We start from the raw sequence: 21,639 nt of genomic DNA on the forward strand, positions 1-21,639 counted from the left end.
TTCTCTTGCTAGTGGCGATATACGATAAACCCACAAGTCCCTGCCCGCCCCGCCGCTTATCAATCGAGGGGCAATACATGTTTAAACCACATTTTTCCTTATCCAAAACCCCCCACCATCAGTCAAAAGTTACCAATATCATCAACCATCGCATCTCTACATTTCTCCATCTCTACACATCACCATAGACATAGGCATAGGCATACCGCAGAAATAAATTGCCAACATGTCGATGGATATAGATGTAGATGTAGATGTTCCTATTTCTATAGCACCTCAGCAAGGGTTAGATAATGCTCCGATTACTGCTACCATCTTCTGTTGCGACTGCGGTGCTCCTATAGACGGTACAACGGCTATCGACGCCAAATGTTACGACTGCTTCAAACTCACCAAAGACATCTCACAAGGCATACAGCGCGAAGCCACCCTCCATTTCTGCCGAGACTGCGATCGATGGCTTCAACCACCGTCTAGCTGGGTCACAGCTCCGCCCGAATCCCGCGAACTTCTAGCCCTCTGTCTAAAGAAATTAAGTCTTAACCGAACGAGGATAATCGACGCCAGCTTCATATGGACGGAACCGCACTCGAGACGAGTAAGGGTGAAGCTTGTGGTTCAAGCTGCCGTAGCAGATGACCGGGTTATGCAGCAGGCCTTGGAGGTGGTGTACGTTGTCGCATATCAGCAGTGCCCAGAATGCGCCAAGTCATATACCGCCAACGTTTGGCGGGCAAGCGTACAAGTGCGCCAGAAGGTGCTGCACAAGCGAACATTCCTCTACCTCGAGCAGCTTATCTTAAAGCACGGCGCCCACCGTGAAACTATCAACATCAAAGAAGCCAGAGACGGCATCGATTTCTTCTTCGCCGCAAGAAATCAAGCCGAGAAGTTTGTCGACTTCTTAAACTCCGTCGTACCCGTCCGAGTCAAGAAATCTCAGGAGCTCATCTCACAAGATTCTCACACTGCCAAGAAATCGTACAAATTCACCTTCTCCGTCGAGTTAATACCCATCTGCAAAGATGACCTTGTCGCCTTACCTATCCCCCTCGCCAAGCAGATCGGCAACATCTCCCCGCTAGCCATATGCCACAGAATCGGCACCTCTATCAACTTGCTTGACCCTAACACCCTCCAAACAGCTGACATCAGCGCGCCCGTGTTCTGGCGCACCCCCTTCCCCGCCTTAGCTGATGCCCAAGATCTGGTCGAGTTCATCGTCATGGACTGCGAGCCGATCGGGCCGACGCGCGGGAAATGGATCCTCGCCGAGACGCAGCTGGCGCGTGCCTCGGACCTCGGCGTTAACGACAAGACGTACTTCGCCCGCACACATCTCGGCGGGCTCCTGCACGCCGGCGACTCAGTCCTCGGGTACATGCTCACCGGAACCAACTTTAACAACCCGCAGCTGGAGGCTCTCGAGGAATCCAACGTATACTCGTCGCGCATCCCCGACGTGGTCGTCGTCAAGAAACACTACCCGAACCGCCGGCGCAACCGCAAGCGCGTCTGGAAGGTCCGTCGCATGGCCAAGGACGAGGGAGAGCTACTGCCGCGCAAGACCGATCAAGAGCGACAGGATCGTGAGTTCGAGCAGTTCTTGCGGGATATCGAAGAAGATGAGGAGTTTAGGCAGGGCGTACAGCTATACAAACAGCCGGCACGGAAGAAGCAGGCTGATGAGATGAGTGTGGCGACCACGGCGGAGGACGGCGACGAAGGGGATGATGATGTGCCGGGGGTCGATATGAATGAGCTGTTGGAGGACTTTGACGAGCTTACTATGGAGGATCAGTAGTAGGGAGGGGGTGAAGGAGGACTGTTTATCCATTCGGTGTTGGGGGATCGGAAAATAGAGATATAAGTTCGGTGAATGAATCCATGGCTGGCAGTTGTGGCTTTTTACGTACAGTACGGGACCTCATCTCATATTTATTAGAGTTTTTAACTCCAAGTAACATGGTCTGGGTCTAGATATGAATAAAGTAAATGAAATAAAATGAAACCAAGTTTAAGATGTTATGTGGATGTTTATAGGAAGCACCTAGATTAAACTATATCATAAGTGCTTATCATACTGCGCTTTCTCCTATTTATCTAGGTATTTATTGAAGGGGTTAGTTTCTGACAAATCAACATACTATCTAATAGAAACACAGACGCTATAAGTAACTAACTACGCTTAAATTGATAACTATATCATTCTACTTGCCTTACTATCCCTAAACATAAATAATCTAGGTAGCGCTTCTATACCTACAAACAATCACAGTCACAATAGGTGAAGACTAGGTTAGAAAACTGGTTCAACTCAAATTGTATAGTTAGTTAATTGGTAAAGTTAAACACCCCTACACACAGTCCTCACTATTTCACATTGATCACGTCACATCTTCAAAGCACCAAAACTTCAGTGCGAGGAGAAAGATTTCTCTATTAGTGCGTTTTTCCGATTAGAAGGACTTATAGCTGCCAAAGTGCTAGCATAGCAACGAGCGGTGATGTAAGGACATCATCGTCATTCTCTCCATATCTGTGTCAGTGAAAAGGGAGGGCTTGACTGACAGGCTAAGCTGACAGACAAGACTTCTCCTATTCGGTCCTATCTACATCACCGTGATAACCTCACTCGTACTAGCGGAAAAGAGAAGGCAGTACACGATCCACGCGTTTTCAGGTATGCCGTACGCAATTCGTTGTTTCCAGATTGGTAGTTTGGTCTGTAGTTTGTAGTATAGAGGTCTTCTCTCATATCTAGTCGCCCGTAGTTGGGAAACCTTTTCCAAACCCTTCATTCCGGCAACGCCCCGAGGTTCTGTTATCCGGCAAATTTGATGCCATATATGAAAAGTCATGATCCGTCAAGTACCAGACCCGTACAATAAATTCCAGAGGCGTGCTTGCTGAATAGTTCGGAACAACAACAGGGCTGAAATAGAGACCTGACGATGAACGCCAGAGCTTTGAACGGACTATTTCATTACTAATTCATTCGTAACGAGTCTGAAACCCGGGGTCGCGGCATCACAATGGGAAAGGGCCACAGGAATTTCTGTCATATGAGAAGTGCGCACCAGAAGAGATGCGTCGAAAAGTTTAGTTGTACACACTGCCGTTCAGGGATACACTGGTTATCCGTACGACTGCGACGAAAGGATGAAACTTGCAACGCTACGTTGCAATTGAATATACGAAGAGACAGATTAAGTGGATGCTGCTGGTGGATCGAGTCTGATCAAACCTAAGGAGGGCAGCTGTTAAACGGGAAAGGTTGTACTTTGCTCGATCATTTGGCTCCGAGGAGGTGACTATGCCGCCGGGGTAGTCGGGGTGTGTCTACTCCAGTTCTCAGTTCGGGGTCTATAACTTCCACGCCCGCTCCGGGTGGATGGACGGCCGGGAGAATGTGATGAAGTGTGATCTCCGGCGTGGTCGGGATGTTCTCTTCCTCCGTGCTGCCCACCACCACGGCCTGATAGGCGACGAGGCGTTCCTCGAGGTCCAGATCGACGCGGGTTGCTGGTGGACCTATGGCTAACCAAAGGCACTAGAACGGTCTTTGCTTCCGACATGAAGGGCGTAGAAATTCTTATCACACTCTTGCCATTTGATACTTCTGGTAGGAATCTTAAAGCCTCGGCACCTGTTGGATCAACTCGTAGTTTAGCGGGCGTAGGGTCGAAGTTTGGTTCAACAGCTTGCCATAGTGCATCCGGTGCTTCATGAGGGAGTCGGACGGCCGGGAGCGAGCCCATCTCTTGCTCGCCAAAACACTCTTCCGCCATCTCTTTGCTGGTATAGTCACTATCATCAGAAACTATGGAGCTTACGGAGTGTGAGAGACCAGGTAGCGCAACAGTTGCGGGGTCATACGAATGGGTATGCTCTAGCGCGATCTTGCTTGAAGAGTCTATAGCTATAGACTTCGCTTGATGGACCGGCTTCTTACCCATTAGATTGTTAATCTTATCCTGCCAATTCTCCTGAGACGCTATTTCGTGCGGCTTTTGAGGGATTCCCGCATATCCCTTACCTCTGCTAGAGGGACGAGGAACTGTAGCTTGCGTATTACCCCGGACAGGAGCGGCGGCAGCAGCAGCGAATGAAATCGGTGCGGGCTTAGCAGATGGGACAAGAGGACTAGGGGCTGTAGAATTTGCCGGGGGTGGTAGCTTGACTATTGGACGAGCTGGTGGTAGAGCCACATGCGGACGAGTGACGTCGCCATCGAATACTGGATGGCCGTCTGCGGTCGGAGGGGGCGGGGTCGGGGACTTAGTACGCGCCTCCTCTTGAGAACCGTTATCTTGTGTGGGAACGTCCCGTGCAGAGGGGAAGAATCGAGAACTGCTTCTGGGTTGGGTCGCGGGCACAGGCACATTTCGCCCGGTGTGACCGACGGGGGGTTGCCTACCAAACTCGGGGCGGATACCGTTTACTTCTTTAGCAGCAGCCTCTCTGGCCGCATCTCGAGCAGCAAAATCGGAGGGCATGAGACCTTTGCGCTTGGCAATCTCTTCCGCGGATAGCTCGGGGCGCAGCCGCTCGTCTCTGCCAATATGTCTGGAACCGTTGAACGAGCCGCTTGGTTGAGCCTCGTTGTGGTTGGTAAATGGGTTAGCTGAACCTCGCTTTGTGTCCTGTATATTGCCCCTAGGACGCCAGGTGTCTTTAATCGGAATGGATGGGTTCTTCTCGTGGCTTTGTATGAGGTCTTGCATCTCCGCCGCTCGTCTGCGATCATCTTCTTCGACATTGGCGCTGAAAGTATTCCATGAACTTGATGCAAGACCCTGTTCCGGAATATTGGAAGGACGGCCGCGGGGCGGGCCAATGGGAGGTATCCGGTTACTTGACATTGTCTCGGGGCGTACGGGCTGTTGCGAATTAGAGCGGGGGGGACCGATCGGTGCCGGGCGATTAATACGTTCGGTGATCGGAGCCGGGTGGGCATCAGGCAAAGTTCCTAGGTCAGGATTAAACGTGCCGTTTCCAAGGGAACGGTCGTTTCCGGGAGCACCCCAGACGTTTCGAGAACTGTTTTGAGAACTTCCAACCCACGAGGTAAAACGTTCCGGATGCTGCGGCGGAGCTTCGGGCCATGATGCTGCCGACTGCGATTTCGGTGCATTGACAGTTTGCATTGAAGGCTTTCCGGCTTGGGTAGCGGGTTGTCTGGCATCGCCGTTGACCTGGCGATCAGCATTGGGCTTGGTCTTATTTACTGTGGCAGTAGAATCAGCTGTAGCTTCGGAAGATGCTTCAGGCTTTTCCTCTGAGGTAGAGGGAATGCTTGTCCGTCCAGCATATGCGGGTTGTACGGAAGATTCATTCTTCCCTTCCTTTTTGACGCTCTTGCGTTCAGGCGGAGGTCCCATTGCCTTGAGCTTCTCAGCAATTCGGGCCTTACGGGCCTCTTCTTCACGGGCTTCTTGTTCCAGTCTACGCTTAATGGCTTGCTCACGACGCTCACGCATCACTCTTTTTTGAATAGCGAATTCGTCTTCGTTGGGTGGTGCGTCCGCACTAGGTGGGTTATATTGAGGTGTAGCATATGTTTGACCGGGAGAAGGACGGGGCTGGTACGGGTGACTAGGCTGGAGATGCGGCGTAATCTGGTTGTTCACTGGAGAGAAAGTTGTGGAAATCGGGCTCTCAGCCCCAACAACGGAGCCAGCTCGAGATTGAATTACCTCGGGGGGCGGAGGAATATCGTATGGCTTTCCAAGCCTATGTGCCATAATCCCACTTGTACCGCTGACATTAGAAGAACCGCGACGGCGACCAAATGGACCTTCATGGGCACTAGTTCTGCTCGTCTGAAAAGCGGCCGATGGCTCTGCAGGGCCTTGCTGATCGTGATGTTGGGGACGTTGGAGAACAGCTGGCTGACGTGTATGACCATCATTCCTGGATCCTCTACGATCTGTCACCGGCTCGTACCGACCAGAGTGTGAATTAAATAATTGGCTGTGGTTGCCTGCATGACTTTCTCGAAAACCAGATCGGCTAAAGTCGTCTGCCGCAATTTCCTTAGTCGGCGGGGGAGTCGCGCTCTTAATGGCGGCGTCCCGTGCCGGAGGACGTGAGACCGACGCAAGGCTAGATAAATCTGGTTGCCCGGGAGGTACTTTCTCTATAGGCGGTAGGCGTGCCCATGGCGATTTAGCAGGTGTTGGTTGCACAGGTGGTTTTGCAACGAGAGTAGGCTTCTCAGGAGCGCCTTTCAGTACAAGGCTCTTACCCGAGGCCAAAGTACCAGGCCTGACTGAGGGAGATCCGGTTGCGCTTGAGGTCGGCGCGGGTGATTTTGACTTGGGCGGGGCGGGAGCTGGTTCCTTGCTTAGCGTAGCGTGGACGGTGCCGGGACTAGGTACGATTTCGTCGGCTGGTGGTAGGGTAATTTTAGTCCCGTCGGTCCACGTAATGGTTTCGGGTGCCCACTCTTCGTCATCATCGATATCCGCCCAGTTCGACTGACCCTTGGTATCCTCCGGTCCTAAACGGCCTGCCATGTGGATGCCGTATTTATGCATGAGTTCCTCATCAGATAGCTTCTTCTGCTCAGGTTGAGCGGCCGCTGTGGAAGTTAGCAGGAAGAGTTAAAAATCACCGAGTTAAGATATCTTCCTATGACTTACGTCTATTGCGATTCCAGACAGTATTTGGGTCGGGGGCGGCGGCAGGTTTACCGTTACTACTTAGAGTCTTAGTAGAACCGCCTAAGCTGCTGCCAGATTTGGCAACAAGCTTCAGACGTGAAGCAGAGGCGCTAGGAGTCGGCAATGGTGTAGTAGAGGCAGAGTTGACAGTAGAATCGGGGCGGGAGGTCGAATTCGTAGTAGATTTGGAGGCCAGAAAAGTGCGATTTACAGAAACCGACTTGAAGCTCTGGGGCTTCTTGAGACTTGAAGATGTACGCGCATGGTTCTTGTCACCGAGGCGTGCCTTTGATGTTTCCGTATCCGAACCACCACTCACACTAACTTCAGCTGAGTTCACTAATTCGTCGACGATTTCTGCGATTTGCTTATTCTCGACGTCGGAGGAAACACCGTTTAGTGCAGCACTCGAATGGCTGGCATCCTGAGCGTCGTTGCTTGCAACAGCTGACTGAGCCTATAGTGGGATACACGTGAGCAGGTGATTTGCGACAGAGGCGCAGTTTAATAATAATAATAATAATCGCATGATACAAGTAGGTAAGGGAGGAGAGGGTAATAGGAAGGAGAAGAGATGGGAGGGAAAGAGTATGAATCAGATTACCAAGGGAGGGCGACACGGCTGTATACTTACGAGGGTGGGTTCAGTTAGAGATGCATCCGGCTTATTGAGGGTTGGCTCAGTCGCCATCATCCAACTCGAGATGTCGTGGAACGTAAATGTTTGCGTCGCGATCGAAGGGTAACAGTTGCGTTGCGCTTTTCGATCGAAGAGATGGGTTGAATTAATGAGGCTGACAGGTAAGTTTTGAGGTGGTCAGTTCGAGGGTTTTCGTACTTGGCAAATGGCGGGTTGAGAAATCGGGGTCAAGTTTAAGTCAGTTACTCACTTCGGTACCGGCTTTGTGCAAAAAAAAAAAAAAAAAAAAGAGGCAATGTTTAAGTACGTCGCGTTGGCAGGGGACGCGACCGGTAAGTTTAGTACAAAGCCTTGCTCTCTATTTGGGAGGGGTGAGAGCGTATTATATCGCAATGCCTCGGAGTACAGGTGGGTTGTTGCAGGTTGAAGGTTCAGGATATCCTAACGACCTTTCAGCGTCGTGTTGTCAAAGTTTACAAAGATCCCGAGCTTTTGGGGCTTGCGCAGAAAAGAGTGGAGATGGTACGAGGGATTGGAAGACTGCCAGAACATTTGAACGCGGCTGGGAAAACGGAAACAGGAAAGTACAGTACATGTATATAGCCAGGCCTGCCAGGTGCCCATGCCCATGGTGAAGTGTGATGTGTAACAGGCGAAAGTGGGGATATGTGGCTAGTCTGCTAGTGGAATGAATAGGTACAAGTCTCTAGCATGAGACAGGGTAGCGCGGTGCTAAGTGGGGTTATTTAACCCAGTATAGCTAATAGGTAACTTTGCATACAAATTTATATGTAAGAATACAAAACGTTAATGGAAATGATAACTGAATGACTATGTAGGTAGTTATTCAGTTGTTAACTATCTCCATTGACATTTTGTACCATAATATATAAATGTGTATGCAAAGCTACCTACTAGCTATACTGGGTTAAACGCCCCCACTTAGCACCGCGCTACCCTGTCTCATGCTAGAGACTTATAGCATCACACAAACAAACTAGCACAGCTCGCGGATGCCTAACACCTTCCCGACACCCGACAGAAGCCAGATTGACAGCTGTAAGAAAGACATAGAAAAATATAGCTGAAATACGTACCTATTCTCATATGACTATAGAACTGCCCGGGGAGTTGTTAGTTTGAGAGTTGAAATATCCGCGAGGAAATAAATATGTAACTAGGTAGAGTTGAAAATGAAGAGTAACGGCTAGAATTATGTTGATGACTGGAGGCAAGTCGAGTAGGTTGCCTATCATTTGAACAAATAAAAGTTATAATGAGAATTATGACTGTTGCCGAGGAGATTCAAACACCCATGACTTTCTATTTCTACACTGTATATGAGGTACTTATGTACATAGAGCCATAATGGATCGTACTTACAAACGCAATAATGCAAAGTTTAAAAGAAGGATGTAGTTATAATGATTTGATACTGGGGATTGGGTATATACATAGACATAGCCTATAATCAAACCGTTTATAACTTCGCATACTAGTAGAACGGAGAATCACGTAGGAGCAAAATAGGAGACTGTAGAATTCTTTTAGTGAGGCTAAGCTCAGTTCTGTTCTAGTACACGATGGCTTAGGTAGTCATGCTCGGTACCATCTATCTTATGTACAAGTTCCTTGACTCTACTCCCTGTTTTACCCAGTACCACAATACCGGACCTGTTTAATGGGCATTGTTCTTGTGGTGGCCTATGATAAGTTAGTATGTATTAATATCTTATAAGGAGCCGTAAGAACACTTACGTAGGTGGTAGTAGTAGTTCATGGGGTATCCGATGAGGAGAAGGAGACCAATCGCGTGGATGATAGCTATGAGAACCCGTCAGTACGAATATCACTTTATGCCCGGGCAGCAGCGGCGGAATAGCTATGGAACGTACGCTTGGCAGAAGGGTTCTTGCCAAAGTACTTGGCCTGGTATCGTCCGAGAAGACCGGTGGGCTTGATCTCGGGAGCAGGTCCTCGGGGGAGTTTCTCGTAGAAGCTGACGACACGCTTCATGCGAAGAGCATCAGGAGCAGTACCGATGGCCTAGTGGAAATATCCGTCAGCGACCCTTGAACTTCTGAATTTTGCAGTATCCGTTTCCAAAGACTATCCAAACATTATGGCAATGCCGAAACTAAGCCCCTCCTCTCTCAACTACACCCTGTTGAACTCTAGAATCGCAATAAAACGGGAGACCGGATAGCACCACAGGGAAAGCATCAATACATACATTCGGCGAAGCAACCTAAAGAAACCCAGTCAGTAGAGACATTTAAATATCCATAGAACCGGACAAACCTTAGGAGGGATAAGGGTCGAAAGGGCCCGGCGAGTGACGAAGCTCATGATGGCGGCTGTAGTCGCGACGAGGGAAAAGAAGGTAGAATAAACCTAAAATATCACAGAGGAGTTTCAACTGTGTCAACAATTGACTCAATTGGTAGTCTGCGATGCGATGCGATACTGGCGTAATTCGACAAAGGATTTAAGCTCAAAAAGCGAAAGTCGTCAATTGACGAAACGACGAAAAGACCTCGCCCAGTTACAATTTCACATGGCCCGTGCACACAGCCTTTCCTTCCAATGTAGGTGCGGAATACATACACACACTAGCGCGGTAAACTTGCCGCCCCGATACCGACCCTGGACCAATCAAATCCCCCGCAACATGATTATCTCAACCTCGAACTTAAATCGCCTCAGTACAAGAACTCAATTCAAAGTCAATTCAATCCAGCTGTCAAAAGCTTAAAGTACCTACTCATTAGGTACAGCAGGCCCGCCCCTTCCTGGCATTGTCCGGTAGTCACACGTGTGTCGCCTTTGCAGCTGCCGGACTCTCCCAAAATTAAATATAAAAACCAAAAACGACACAACACAACAACATGGCGTCCCTCAGAACTCAAGCAGCAGCCGCCACCATGCTTCGAAGCGCGAAACTGGTTCCGAATAGGAAGGCTTTGGCCATGGCGCAGCGACGCTTCAAGACCGACGACTCGAGAACTTCTCTTACCGAGACCACCACCACCGAACAACCCGCTATTACAGAGGAGAAGCCGCATAATGCTCCCGACTACAATGTGCATATTGACCGAGCTACGTCGTACGTTCCTCAATGCCAATTCGTATTATATCGCTAGCTAGAAATGCAGGAACATAGTCAATGCTAATTGGGATACCTGTAGAACATTCACTCCCGTGCCGAAGCGAGTAATGGATGGTAGCGAAGAGCATGGCGTCCTCCCCGCAGCTGTGCTCTCCGGCGCACCAGTGGAACTACAGGCTAGAACTGTTCGGTAGGAAAAATCACTTATTTTATCTACGAGCAGCTTGTCTAATTTCGTACATAGCATCTACCAACCCTCCAAACCCGCCACGCAGTCAGGAACCTGGGGTTCTCACCACTGGAGAATGGATTGGGACGTCTTGGCCAAGGGACACCGATGGGAGAACCCGCTAATGGGCTGGCAATCATCCGGTGATTTTATGCAGGGCACCAAGCTCGAATTCAAGAGCAAGGAAGACGCTATTGCTTTCGCCGAAAAGCAGGGTTACGAATATTTCGTACAAGAACCTAACGCTCGAGCTTTTACACCCAAGGCTTATGCCAATAACTTCTTGTATTCGCCCAAGAAGCTAAAGCACGTTCGGACCAAATAGATGGCAAAACAGATCAGTCTGGGAAAGGGGCCATGGTTTTGTACATATATTTATAAAAAATGGTATCTCGAGTATTCCTGGCCATGATGCCATCCATACGACAGTCGTAATCTCAATGATGCGCCCTTGTTTCCCTAACAGATCTATTGTGGATCATGCCTTGAAGTGATCATAAAAGCCCCGCATATGTCTAGGTATAGACCCCCCTTGAGTACTATCAACCTAGAACCTTAAACGCCTAACAAGTATTGTGTACTCAGGACCGATGAACCTCCAACTCCTGATACCGCTCCATAATCCCGTAACGCCTAGAAAAACTTAATAAATGCCTGATACAAAACGCCTTCCCTTCGCACGCCCCATCCAGGAGCCGCTTTCATTCGAATTGCTTGGCCGAGAAAATATCGACAACACAAAAAGGATAATATCAGTGATCTACTGCGTCATAATCATCGACTCGTGGCCATTCTCCACTCTGAATCTATCAGAGTCATCACCATCTAAGCCTAAGTCGATGCGTGAAGGAAGATCTTTCTTGCTTTCCTTGCGGACCATTTCTTCACTCCAGGCTCTCATTTGCACTAAATGACGAATAGCAGCTTCTCTCCGTTGCTTCTGACGTTCTAGAATCGCTTTATTAACTTTGTCCGCAACATCCCGTCGAAGACCTGGCCGCAGAAGCGCCGACAAAGTAGGATCTAGATTGTCGTGATCAAACACGAGAAGGGACATTGTCTTTTCTAGGTCCTCCAAAAACTGCGGCGTGCGCGGAGCCTTGGGTCCCAGTTGAGTTTGCGCAAATTCCAAGGCCGGGCCGATGTCCCCGCCTGGCCGGGATTTTCGGATTAACTCCACTAGTTGGAGCCGAAGAAGCGCGAAGTGGAGTGGTTCATCTTCGTCCAGTATCTTTTTCATTGGTTAGCTGATGCAGCAAGGAAGAAACAGAATTCAAGACTTTATTGAGTGGTATGATGCTCATAGAAAAAGTGGTTGTTCCTCATCAGTGACCCGGAGGTCATATGAGTGGTGCATGTAAACTCGTGTTTTAATCACAGCAGAGTAGCATAAAGAGACAGTGTAGCAAGGAATTGTTCTTACCGAAGGATCGAGATCATTTAAAGCATGTAAAGCATTTTCGATCTCCCCCCTATGTATAAATGTCTGGATCTGTTGTCTTGCATAGATACTGGATGAGGGTTGTTGAGGTGATAGATTCGCTTCTGTTGAAAATTTTGCTGCAGCATTAGGATAGCCAGCAACGGTCAGGTAATCGAGTATCAAAGCATTAATATCACTTAAAACCGCGTTAGCAAAGCAGTCTTCCATGTAGGTATCAAAAAGAATGCGTATGTAAGGAGCAAATATCAGAAAAAAAAGAAAAACGATCTCCGCATGATATTCTCAGAGAGATTCCCATTGTGTTATTTGTTACATCATAATAGAGCTCGAGACTAGTGGATAGAAGACAAAAAAAAGATAATAAATTGCCATACCTCTTAGGTGTTTTAAGCTCCTCAACCTGCCGCATGAAAGGATGCTTCATTGATTTTGTCGTCGACGCTGACGAAGTCTATTCGCGCAAGATTAGCATGTAATTGTTACGATTGTTAATCTTTGTAGCGATTTAACCTACCATGTTGCGATCTAAGATCTCAGAGATATACCTTGCGTGACGAAGATGGTTCTCAAGTAGCAGATCGCTTGATGGCAATGACATGCCCTGTTGCGCCGCCCTGGTCACAGCTTGTATTGAAAACAAAAATGGCACGATAAAATCACGATGTAGGGTTTAAGAAAAGAAAGCGCCCTGAAGGATATTCGGGAGTTTCCGCCGAAAGGCTGAGCTTGTTGTTGATCGGATGGTACATTGGAAGTGAAGAATGGAAAATTAAGAATAGAAGTCAAGGATTTTAGAATGCGGGTAGGGACAGAAAATCCACGTGCAGAAAATGAGAAAGGTTGGAACCTTCCATCTTTGTCTTAGTGTGGCTGCAATCTCGGCCGACGGGTCCCGACATGTGGCTTACGCATTACGCATAGAGCCCTGATCAAATGCAGGTCCAGCCGTTTCATGTTATTTGTGGCAGTTTGTGGCAGTTTGTGGCTTTCGTCCTGTCATTACCTAACACGCCCCAAGCTCCAAAATGACTTGCTAAATTCGAACAGTCCACAACCCACACCAGTTTCTTCCTAATCATGGTTGGTTTTACGAAGATCCTCCTTTTTTCTTATTGTTTTTATAGTTTGTATTTCCGATTTCGTTCGCTTCTTCTCGCTGAGAGCTTCTCTAAGCTCTATTAATACGTTTCGAAAGACCCAGCTACCTATTATTTCATCTGGCGAAGCACTTTAATCTTCACCCCGTCTTATTCATTTATCTATAACCCTGTCATCTGCCTAGAACACACCTGACACTAATGGGCACGCGACATCAGTCGCTTCACTTCTTGAGCTTCTAGATCCCATATCACGCTGTTAGGCTGTTAGGCTGTATACATAAGAGCTTCATCTACTTCATGTCTCTTTATAAGTATATGATATTTAGCTCGAGCAGATAGTCATGAATATCGGTATTGGGTCGCCGGCCATCGTGGCTGATAACAACTCTGACACCATCGCTAAGAGAGTCCACTACAGTCCTCCATGGGCCGATTTGAGCATCATTGGCATTGCGGGAAGTTCTGGATCTGGGAAGTCGACTTTGTCGCACGCCATTGTCAGTGAACTAAATCTGCCATGGGTTGTCATCTTATCAATGGTAAGCATAATTAGAGAAAGGAGGTGACTTCTTATCTCACGAATCATAGGACTCCTACTATAAACCGTTGAACCCCGAAGCTTCTAGGAAAGCATTCCTCAACGAATATGATTTCGACTCTCCAGAGGTTAGATCTTGGCATCCAGAGCCCTATTACCGTCATATTAATATACGTTTTATAGGCGATAGACTTTGATGCCTTAGTTCAGACTCTCCAGGACCTCAAAGCAGGGTGAGTATGTTGTAGATTCTGCAATGGTGCTGCCGTAAACATATGCACTAATATGCCTCTATTCAGCAAACGTACCGAGATACCAATATACTCCTTTGAGAAGCATCAGCGTCTAAAAGAGACGACCACCATATACTCTCCTCATGTGCTTGTCCTAGAGGGAATATTTGCCTTGTATGACCAGAGGGTGATGGACCTCATGGACATGAGAGTACGTACCCCTTATGACTAAATATAAACCGGGATACGGCTCTAACCTATTGGTAGGTCTATTGTGAAGCTGACGCAGACACGTGTCTCTCGAGGAGAAGTAAGTATATACTGCGTGATTAGAATCGAACAGGCATGGTCTGATTGTTATAGTCCTACGAGATGTTAAAGACCGAGGTCGCACGGTAGAAGGCTGTATCAAGCAGTGGTTTGGCTTTGTAAAGCCGAATTATGAAAAGGTAAGCCGTCTAAACCTTGCCATGGAGCGTATTTAACCTTCTCCTTAGTATGTCCTCCCACAAAGAAACAATGCTGGTAAGTGTCCATATAGTAGAAAATCCGTGTCATTTATTATTCGCCATCCGGCCCATCATCCAGGCTGATTCCTCCAGACATAATCGTGCCACGTGGAATAGAGAATCGAGTTGCAATGGGTAAGTCGTAGTCATTTTCCCACGAGAGACATACACTCATCAATGCAGCTATGGTCACCCAGTATATCGAAAGAAAACTACTGGAAAAGTCAACGCGTCATCGAGCAGCTTTAAGAAGCCTAGAGGCCGGTTGTGAAAGCGAGCCCCTTTCCGACCGAGTCATCGTTCTTAAGGAAACCCCTCAGCTCAAAGCCATGAATACTATAGTTCAGGACATTGACACATCGAGCGAAGACTTTATATTTTATTTTGATAGGTTTTCGTGCCTGCTCATCGAAGAGTACGTGTACTACTTACGTTTTACCGTTGCTATTTACTCACAGTCATAGGGCCCTGAACAATGCTCACTTCAAAGAATTGGCCGTCGAAACGCCCTCTGGTAGACTGTATCATGGGCTGACTCCCAAAGGCGAAGTCAGCGCAGTCATCGTCCTTCGCGGAGGTGCTGCCTTTGAGGCCGGATTGAGGAGAGTGATTCCAGATGGTCGTACAGGACGCCTCCTCATTCAATCCAACGTCCGTACTGGAGAACCCGAACTTCATTACCTGAAACTTCCCAAGGACATTAACGCGCATGACACCGTGTTACTTTTAGATGCCCAGATGTCTAGCGGAGGCTCTGCGCTGATGGCCGTCCAAGTCCTCGTAGACCACGGAGTCCCGCAAGATCGTATCGTCTTTGCAACATACTCGGCCGGCTACGTAGGTGTCTATCGTCTGACGAAGGTGTTCCCGGAAGTCACCGTTGTCATCGGTAACATGGTCGCCGATTTTCAAGATAGGTGGGTTGAGCAGAGATACTTCCGCTGCTGAGACATGTACGCGTAAGCATTAATATGTGAGCCTCGACGGAATTCGAGGACAGCTCAATCGCTGTGAGTGTCAGATCCAAGGTCTCATTCATATTATACGTACTAGTTGCGTATAAGGGGTTGCATATATATCTCTCGGATACCGTCTTATATTCTAGAGTGGGATTAGAGATCGGCAAATTCAATACGCATCAATAACCAGTCGTCCAATCTGAATGTTGTTCTCTATACGATATTCTGTGGGGATCCCGCCTTCGAATTTGTCAGCCGTCGGCTGTGAGGGATCATACAAGACGACATCTTCCTTCCCCATCCAGTGCTAGATGCATGTTCGGCCGTAGTCGTGAAAGCGAGCGTATTTTTCTCATAACCTATTAGTAGTATGTAATCATCCACATGATACCCCGTCTGACATATTCTTAGCATGAATACCTACCTACCTATCTTAGGTAGGTACTTACCCAAAATTTAGTTCTGATGTGTAAGTGAGCCGCCTATCAAAGCATCATTTCCAACTCTCCAGCCAACTAAGACGAAGACTTGGGGCAAATTGGTCGGCATACCCGATAGAGATAAATCGGCAGGTGCGGAGCCGTGGCCATTTCATTATATTCCACAAAATCGTTAATATTCCCGAGGTTACTTGTAAGTTATTTGATGGCTTCGTCGGAATGGGCGCCGGTACTTCCCAAAATGGCATCTCCGTCACACATCTCCGACCTCACCTTAGACCGCTGCATTTGGAGACTATAGTTTAAGTTAACAGGATTGCTTACATAGCGAATTGGTAAAATAGATAATTACAGAATAGACGTTCTTGTTAAAGGTACAAAATGTCACTGCTTCGTAGCCGAGTCGTCTCATTTAGCGGACGTCGCGCCTTCGCATCTTTTGCTCAGCCTAGACATCTCCAACGTATACCTACGGTGGTGAAGCCTTCTCACTCAGAAGCTCAGAAAGGATTTCTCGATGCTCGAAATCTGGAGAAGGCGGTTGGTGCTATGCACCGAGATGGCCTTGTTGTCGTTGAGGATGTAATCTCTCACGACGCGTTGGACCACTTAAACAAGAAAATGGTGGAAGATGCGCGAGTTCTACAAGACCGAGGTGAAGATGGTCCTTTCAACTATAATACGGGGAATCTACAGCAGGACGCCCCTCCAGTAGCCGAGTATTTCAATCCTACTATCTTCACAAGTAAGTCTTTCATAATGTACCGTTTATCATATATAGGTGTATATTCGTGAGACTAATAATGTTCAGATCCCATCGCAACTCAGATCACAACAGCAGTGCTCGGTCCCCGTCCCAAGTGGACTTTCTGCTCGGCCAATTCAGCCATGCCGGGAGGAACCCCGACACGCCAACCGGTGCACTCCGACGCAGACTTCCAACACCCGGACCACCCATTCGCGCTAGTCGTCAACGTTCCCCTGGTCACAATGACACCGGAAAACGGCTCGACCGAGATCTGGCTCGGAACCCACAAGCACGACGCAAACGTAGACGGGCAAGAGGGCGCGCACGGCGAGAGAGCCAGTGGTCGCATACAGAACAGTCTTCTAGCCGAGCGCAAAGAGGTGTGTCCGCCATCCCAGCCCGTCGTTCAGAAAGGCAGTGTCGTGATACGAGATCTGCGGCTCTGGCATGCGGGTATGCCGAATCTGGCGCGCGATGTCCGTGTTATGCTTGCTATGATCCATTTCGCGCCGTGGTATAGGAATCCCATGCGTCTGCAGTTCTCCGAGGATATCAAGCCTGTGCTGGAAAGGCTGGAGAGTGAGGGTCGCTTGGGGTTGGAGGTCCCTGTGGATTGGATAAGTAGGGAGGAAGCGCTCAGGACGTACCTGAATAGGGGCTTTGGAAACAGTTATGATTTCAACCAGGTGCCTTAAGTTGTTTAGTATAGCGTTATTCCTGAGTCTTTTATACCATGTTTGGACTATTTGCTTAACTAAATTGTTGGTATGGAAAGGGGGGCAATATTGCCGACTTATATTGTAACGTCTTATATGCCTCCTTGAGTTAGTTCGAGTAGGATATTACTCAATTATGGATCTCAGGTTATCAGCTGCTCGAGCCAAATTCAAATATGCACATACAAGGGGAGCTGATCCATGGCTCTGGGATTCCTACCCTTGATTTTATCTACATGAAGTTAGCAGTCCGGCAGTCTAGGCAGAAAGAAACCAGACGCAGCAACAATGAAGAATAACTACAGGATATATATAATTCAACACAGGGGGAACGCCAGCTTGTCCCGATGTGTCATCTCTCATATTTGGTGCAAGTGAGTTATCGCATCTCACTAATAGGTCAATTAATACCTAGCAGCTCTCATGTATCCGTGGCAGTAATGAATCCTACGCGTAGTATTTTCTCGTGGATTCTTACCGCAGCAATCCAAGCGACCGGGACTGCGGCCGGCCCCGACTCAGCGGCGCCACCAACGGTCGATCTCGGGTACGCGACTTACCAGGGCTACTACAACGACACCTACGATCTTAATATTTGGAAGAGGTAAGTGACTTGTTATATCTGGCATTTTATTGAATTTCAGGCTAAGTTTTAATTTTATCAGTATTCGTTATGCTGCTGCTCCTATCGGAAAGTTGCGGTGGCAAGCGCCTCAGCTTCCCGTCTGGAACAATACACAAGTGACACCGGCGGTCAAACAGCCACCTCTATACCCACAGACGGGAGCCTATGGTATCCCCGAAGCCTACGGCTTTAATTCTGGCCCAGGGGATGAAGATTGTCTCTACCTCAACGTGTATGCAACTCCTAACGCCTCGAATTTGCCCGTCTTACTTTGGATACGTATGCATCTCACTCCCATCTCATGGCAAGGCGCAGTTCACCTCGCTGACCATATAGCCTAGATGGAGGTGGCGACTCTGTTTTCGGAGCTACTTACGATTATTGGCGGCGAGTCGTCAGGTGGTTTCTACGACGCAGGGCTACTTCGGCAGCTTCGCATTTCTACCGGTCATAGATGATGATTATATACAGGAACAGCTATCTATGCAGCTCTCGCAGAGGAAGGTGAATGGGAAAAGAATTCTCGTTGGTGTATGCACCGCTTTTTTGTCGGTCTTGGATATCATATTGATATAATACAGAATAACGCCAATGAAGGCGTACCCCTAACAAACCCTTATGTCGAAGCCAAAGAGAAATACGACAGCTTCATCTCGAACACGTTCCCTTTATTCACCCCGGAAGACGTCTTATCCCTTAATACTGTTTATAGCATTGATTCCTTACCTAGTGACGATGGCATTCCGTATGACACTCTCGGTTCCGATTGGCTCGGATGGAAATATCGAGTGGCCGGAATTCACTCTAGAGAATAGAGTACAGATGAATTTGAACACTACCGGGGGAGATGTGTCTAAAGTGACGGTGCCTCCTTACCTGAGTTATTATAGACGGGATGGTCCTGGCATTGTGGATACTTTCAACCTCACCGACTCGTACACTTGGGAAGTTGGCCGTGGTCGGCGCTGCGATTTCTGGCGTGTTGTTTCCGAGAGAGTACCGCAATAGACCCCAGATAGCCTGGCCTTCAGCTCTAGGCTTGATGGCAATGTGTAGATATCTTGAGCTATTAATTGAATAGGTAATTTCCTATCGTCATAAGCATATCTTGTAGCGATACTCCGCGAGACATTACTTATATGAAAAAATCTCAGAGTTACTTTAATTCTGATACGCAGCCCTCCATTTTAACAGAAGAGAAGACGTTCGAAAAAAGCGTTTATTCGTGCGAACAAAAACACGCCATAGGCTTTCCTATTGGCTGGCGTATCGCTTTTGGTATTGGGGTACATTTTCATATAACATCTCAGGTCCAACAAAGTAGGTAAGGGACATTCAAAACAAAAGGTTCATATGAAACTAATAATAACTAGGCCAAAAAATAGGTGAATCAAACTACTTTGAAACTCATTAAAACAAATGAGAAGCTAATGGATATGATTTATCATGTTACTTGTAGGACTAGTACCACGTGTTGGTACACGGTCATGCTTCAGCTCAGCTAACATAGGTGGACTCAGGAACATGACGGGTCGCCATCTTCCTCACATTCGCACAGCCTTAGACATACGTAGGCGCCTTATGAGATATAATATTTAAATCATGCCCGCCCACCTTACAATATCTTAGATGGACTAAAAACTTTGAATTTTTTTCTAATTCTGCATCTTACACCGGGTCTTGGCAATACCAACAATTATCAGCGTTGCATAACAAAACGACTATAAAATTAGCGACGATGCATCAGGGCGGAGCAGAAAACTGGTGGCATAGAAATCACATGGAGGGATGGCGGTTCCCTAAAATGCCAATCAAGAGGGAATTAATCTATCGCATCTTCCGAGCCGCGTATCCCCATGGCGCAGTAAGTACCTATTATACTCTTACATGCACATCACAACTCAGCCTCCTCAAAGACATCATTCGTGCCCGTGCGAATTCGTAAAAACATTGAACATCGAAATTATAAAAATCTCCTCCCCTTCCTTCTATACTCCTATTATCACATAGCGCTAGGTTACCGACTAACTATTTTGTAGTTTGTCGACGACGATCTCAAGATGGTAGAGCTGCGAGATAAGGAGGAAGTCTGGCAGAGCATAAAAGCCGAGATCGACACCGCGCGCGCCGACCTCGAGTTGCTCATCTTCAGCACGCATGAGACACACGGGATGTCCCCGAAAGACATAGCTGCGTTCAGGAATTACTATGCTCTGGTGCTAGACGACGCGGAGGGTTCGCTGTTTAGATCGCAGAACGGGCGATATCTCGAGTTCAGATGCATGGAGGAGCTGCTCGTGCGATACAAGATGAACTACAGGAATATGTGGAAGTTGCCGTCCTTCACCCCGAGTTTCGTCATCCCGCCGGTCGGGGGATATAGATACGCGGCGGATGCTCTGGAAGTAAAGGCAGGCTCCGATTTACATTTCCTCACGATTAATTATTCCAAGTTGGGAGGCGATGTGCGGTTCCCGGTTCCGTGAAAGGGTTGATGCATACTGCAAGGGTGGAGGGTTATAAATAGGGGCTACCAAGGGGTCGAGGGCTTGGTATTGATATTTTAATTGTTAATAACTAATTGATACTTCTAAAATTACGACTGCGGTTGTTAATATGGCTCTATTTACCAATATTATGGTGATTAAATCCTTGTAGTGTCTTTTATTGTCACCACCAGGGTAAATAATATGTAGTTTAGTGGGAGGGATCATAGGTATTAAAATATGGAAAAGTCTAATAGCGTTGTAGGGATTTCATATGTAGTACTTAAATATAGTACCTCAAATATGATGCGCTGGTCTTTGGGGTCGAAGTATAACAGCGAATAGGGGCGGAGGTAGGGAATAATGATGTTGTATTGTGAGGTACGCTCTGCCAATTCCGCCCCGTCAATGGTTCAGCACTTGTTCCGCCGTGAAAAATTCGAAACTATAATTGGCGGTAAAGAAATAATAAGATGAATATTGGGGATAACGGGATACGCAAGTAAATTTAAAAACGTTGCATTATCTGGCCACTCCTATATAGTTCAATATATATCTGGTACCGGAGGTGAGTAGGGGGCAGAGCTTGGGTTATAAACCACAATTTATAGTATGGTGGGAGATTCTGAATAGAGTCTAGAGTATAGTGGTAGGAGGGGATGTGTGATTTGCAACTATTAAAATTTCATAAATATACACAAGTGTGTCACTGATTGTAACGCAGTATCGGACGCTACTTAAATACAACCTACTCCTCACTTCGCATTCGTAATGAAACCCTTCTTTTTGGGAAAGGGAGGGGGAGTAAATAGCAAATATTGCGAGGCTATTTGGGCTTTTGTAAAGACTATTTTTCACTGGGCCCTGAGGAATCGACTCAACTAAATCAGCTTCCGGCGCCCATGATGTGGGGGCTGATTTCAGCCCTTTACTAATTCGTGACTGATCCAAGAAAAAGTGTGAATTCCAGATAAATGACTTTTCTTTTTTTGACTTAGGGTTGTACGAGAAGGACGTTGGGTCTTTTACCCCTTGTCTACCCAAGGTACCTAGGTCGTTTGTTAGAAATACTGCTTTACGTAGTTGGAATCGTTCGTGTTTCTCTCTAAAAGTATTTATAGCAAACATCGTATCTCGACATATACAGTGACAATTTCCTGGGCAATTAGGTATAAGCCAAGACATTCCCAATTGA

The 21,639-nt window shown here is 47.5% G+C and overlaps 9 protein-coding genes across 9 annotated transcripts; 6 read left to right on the top strand and 3 right to left on the bottom strand.

The window, feature by feature from the left end:
• The first annotated feature begins 110 nt into the window (after positions 1-110).
• Positions 111-2,109, top strand: F5Y00DRAFT_222201 (NMD3-domain-containing protein). Its single transcript, XM_048005685.1, has one exon. The coding sequence runs from the start codon at positions 227-229 to the stop codon at positions 1,802-1,804; it is 1,578 nt and encodes a 525-aa protein (XP_047869991.1). The 5' UTR covers positions 111-226; the 3' UTR covers positions 1,805-2,109.
• A 1,205-nt stretch (positions 2,110-3,314) lies between these two features.
• F5Y00DRAFT_250244 (uncharacterized protein) lies at positions 3,315-7,362 on the bottom strand (the record flags this gene model as incomplete). Its single annotated transcript, XM_048009709.1, has 3 exons — positions 3,315-6,586; positions 6,648-7,125; positions 7,303-7,362. 3 exons carry the CDS (start codon positions 7,360-7,362, stop codon positions 3,315-3,317), a joined length of 3,810 nt encoding a protein of 1,269 aa, XP_047869992.1.
• Positions 7,363-8,811: 1,449 nt separating this feature from the next.
• Positions 8,812-9,852, bottom strand: F5Y00DRAFT_222207 (mitochondrial F1-F0 ATP synthase subunit F of fungi-domain-containing protein). Its single transcript, XM_048005686.1, has 5 exons — positions 9,610-9,852; positions 9,542-9,556; positions 9,204-9,354; positions 9,067-9,132; positions 8,812-9,012 (listed from the first exon to the last, which is right to left on the bottom strand). The coding sequence occupies exons 1-5, from the start codon at positions 9,655-9,657 to the stop codon at positions 8,987-8,989; spliced, it is 306 nt and encodes a 101-aa protein (XP_047869993.1). The 5' UTR covers positions 9,658-9,852; the 3' UTR covers positions 8,812-8,986.
• An 89-nt stretch (positions 9,853-9,941) lies between these two features.
• Positions 9,942-11,004, top strand: F5Y00DRAFT_222208 (ETC complex I subunit conserved region-domain-containing protein). Its single transcript, XM_048005687.1, has 3 exons — positions 9,942-10,414; positions 10,497-10,607; positions 10,662-11,004. The coding sequence occupies exons 1-3, from the start codon at positions 10,197-10,199 to the stop codon at positions 10,969-10,971; spliced, it is 639 nt and encodes a 212-aa protein (XP_047869994.1). The 5' UTR covers positions 9,942-10,196; the 3' UTR covers positions 10,972-11,004.
• On the bottom strand, positions 11,005-12,906 carry F5Y00DRAFT_222209 (CTLH/CRA C-terminal to lish motif domain-containing protein). Its single transcript, XM_048005688.1, has 4 exons — positions 12,605-12,906; positions 12,465-12,541; positions 12,070-12,265; positions 11,005-11,877 (listed from the first exon to the last, which is right to left on the bottom strand). The coding sequence occupies exons 1-4, from the start codon at positions 12,686-12,688 to the stop codon at positions 11,407-11,409; spliced, it is 828 nt and encodes a 275-aa protein (XP_047869995.1). The 5' UTR covers positions 12,689-12,906; the 3' UTR covers positions 11,005-11,406.
• Positions 12,907-13,051: 145 nt separating this feature from the next.
• On the top strand, positions 13,052-15,821 carry F5Y00DRAFT_222211 (uridine kinase). Its single transcript, XM_048005689.1, has 10 exons — positions 13,052-13,729; positions 13,779-13,856; positions 13,912-13,961; positions 14,028-14,172; positions 14,229-14,271; positions 14,325-14,410; positions 14,459-14,486; positions 14,564-14,605; positions 14,654-14,885; positions 14,935-15,821. Exons 1-10 carry the CDS (start codon positions 13,532-13,534, stop codon positions 15,416-15,418), a joined length of 1,386 nt encoding a protein of 461 aa, XP_047869996.1. The 5' UTR covers positions 13,052-13,531; the 3' UTR covers positions 15,419-15,821.
• Positions 15,822-16,578: 757 nt separating this feature from the next.
• Positions 16,579-17,422, top strand: F5Y00DRAFT_222214 (uncharacterized protein). Its single transcript, XM_048005690.1, has 2 exons — positions 16,579-16,614; positions 16,681-17,422. Exon 2 carries the CDS (start codon positions 16,758-16,760, stop codon positions 17,310-17,312), a length of 555 nt encoding a protein of 184 aa, XP_047869997.1. The 5' UTR covers positions 16,579-16,614; positions 16,681-16,757; the 3' UTR covers positions 17,313-17,422.
• A 193-nt stretch (positions 17,423-17,615) lies between these two features.
• On the top strand, positions 17,616-19,048 carry F5Y00DRAFT_222217 (Alpha/Beta hydrolase protein). The gene is made up of 4 exons (XM_048005691.1): positions 17,616-17,937; positions 17,999-18,237; positions 18,300-18,489; positions 18,540-19,048. Exons 1-3 carry the CDS (start codon positions 17,681-17,683, stop codon positions 18,410-18,412), a joined length of 609 nt encoding a protein of 202 aa, XP_047869998.1. The 5' UTR covers positions 17,616-17,680; the 3' UTR covers positions 18,413-18,489; positions 18,540-19,048.
• A 566-nt stretch (positions 19,049-19,614) lies between these two features.
• On the top strand, positions 19,615-20,444 carry F5Y00DRAFT_267361 (uncharacterized protein; the record flags this gene model as incomplete). Its single annotated transcript, XM_048012053.1, has 2 exons — positions 19,615-19,822; positions 19,998-20,444. The coding sequence occupies exons 1-2, from the start codon at positions 19,697-19,699 to the stop codon at positions 20,442-20,444; spliced, it is 573 nt and encodes a 190-aa protein (XP_047869999.1). The 5' UTR covers positions 19,615-19,696.
• Positions 20,445-21,639: the final 1,195 nt, after the last annotated feature.

The sequence above is a fragment of the Daldinia vernicosa genome, assembly GCF_022497035.1.
Source record: "Daldinia vernicosa strain CBS 139.73 unplaced genomic scaffold F5Y00scaffold_1, whole genome shotgun sequence".
NCBI classification, from domain to species: Eukaryota; Fungi; Ascomycota; class Sordariomycetes; order Xylariales; family Hypoxylaceae; genus Daldinia; species Daldinia vernicosa.

Coding starts and splice junctions, on each gene's coding strand:
- F5Y00DRAFT_222201 (XM_048005685.1), top strand. CDS start 227: ATGTCGATGGATATAGATGTAGATGTAGATGTTCCTATTTCTATAGCA.
- F5Y00DRAFT_222208 (XM_048005687.1), top strand. CDS start 10,197: ATGGCGTCCCTCAGAACTCAAGCAGCAGCCGCCACCATGCTTCGAAGC. Junction 10,415..10,496: donor CATATTGACCGAGCTACGTC/GTACGTTCCTCA, acceptor GGATACCTGTAG/AACATTCACTCCCGTGCCGA. Junction 10,608..10,661: donor CTACAGGCTAGAACTGTTCG/GTAGGAAAAATC, acceptor TTTCGTACATAG/CATCTACCAACCCTCCAAAC.
- F5Y00DRAFT_222207 (XM_048005686.1), bottom strand. CDS start 9,657: ATGAGCTTCGTCACTCGCCGGGCCCTTTCGACCCTTATCCCTCCTAAG. Junction 9,133..9,203: donor CAAGAACCCTTCTGCCAAGC/GTACGTTCCATA, acceptor GGGTTCTCATAG/CTATCATCCACGCGATTGGT. Junction 9,013..9,066: donor GAACTACTACTACCACCTAC/GTAAGTGTTCTT, acceptor AACTTATCATAG/GCCACCACAAGAACAATGCC.
- F5Y00DRAFT_222217 (XM_048005691.1), top strand. CDS start 17,681: ATGTGTCATCTCTCATATTTGGTGCAAGTGAGTTATCGCATCTCACTA. Junction 17,938..17,998: donor GATCTTAATATTTGGAAGAG/GTAAGTGACTTG, acceptor TAATTTTATCAG/TATTCGTTATGCTGCTGCTC. Junction 18,238..18,299: donor GCCCGTCTTACTTTGGATAC/GTATGCATCTCA, acceptor CATATAGCCTAG/ATGGAGGTGGCGACTCTGTT.
- F5Y00DRAFT_222211 (XM_048005689.1), top strand. CDS start 13,532: ATGAATATCGGTATTGGGTCGCCGGCCATCGTGGCTGATAACAACTCT. Junction 14,173..14,228: donor TGGACCTCATGGACATGAGA/GTACGTACCCCT, acceptor ACCTATTGGTAG/GTCTATTGTGAAGCTGACGC. Junction 14,606..14,653: donor AGAGAATCGAGTTGCAATGG/GTAAGTCGTAGT, acceptor TCATCAATGCAG/CTATGGTCACCCAGTATATC.
- F5Y00DRAFT_222214 (XM_048005690.1), top strand. CDS start 16,758: ATGCCGGGAGGAACCCCGACACGCCAACCGGTGCACTCCGACGCAGAC.
- F5Y00DRAFT_222209 (XM_048005688.1), bottom strand. CDS start 12,688: ATGTCATTGCCATCAAGCGATCTGCTACTTGAGAACCATCTTCGTCAC. Junction 12,542..12,604: donor AGATCTTAGATCGCAACATG/GTAGGTTAAATC, acceptor TTGCGCGAATAG/ACTTCGTCAGCGTCGACGAC. Junction 12,266..12,464: donor GAGCTTAAAACACCTAAGAG/GTATGGCAATTT, acceptor CGCGGTTTTAAG/TGATATTAATGCTTTGATAC.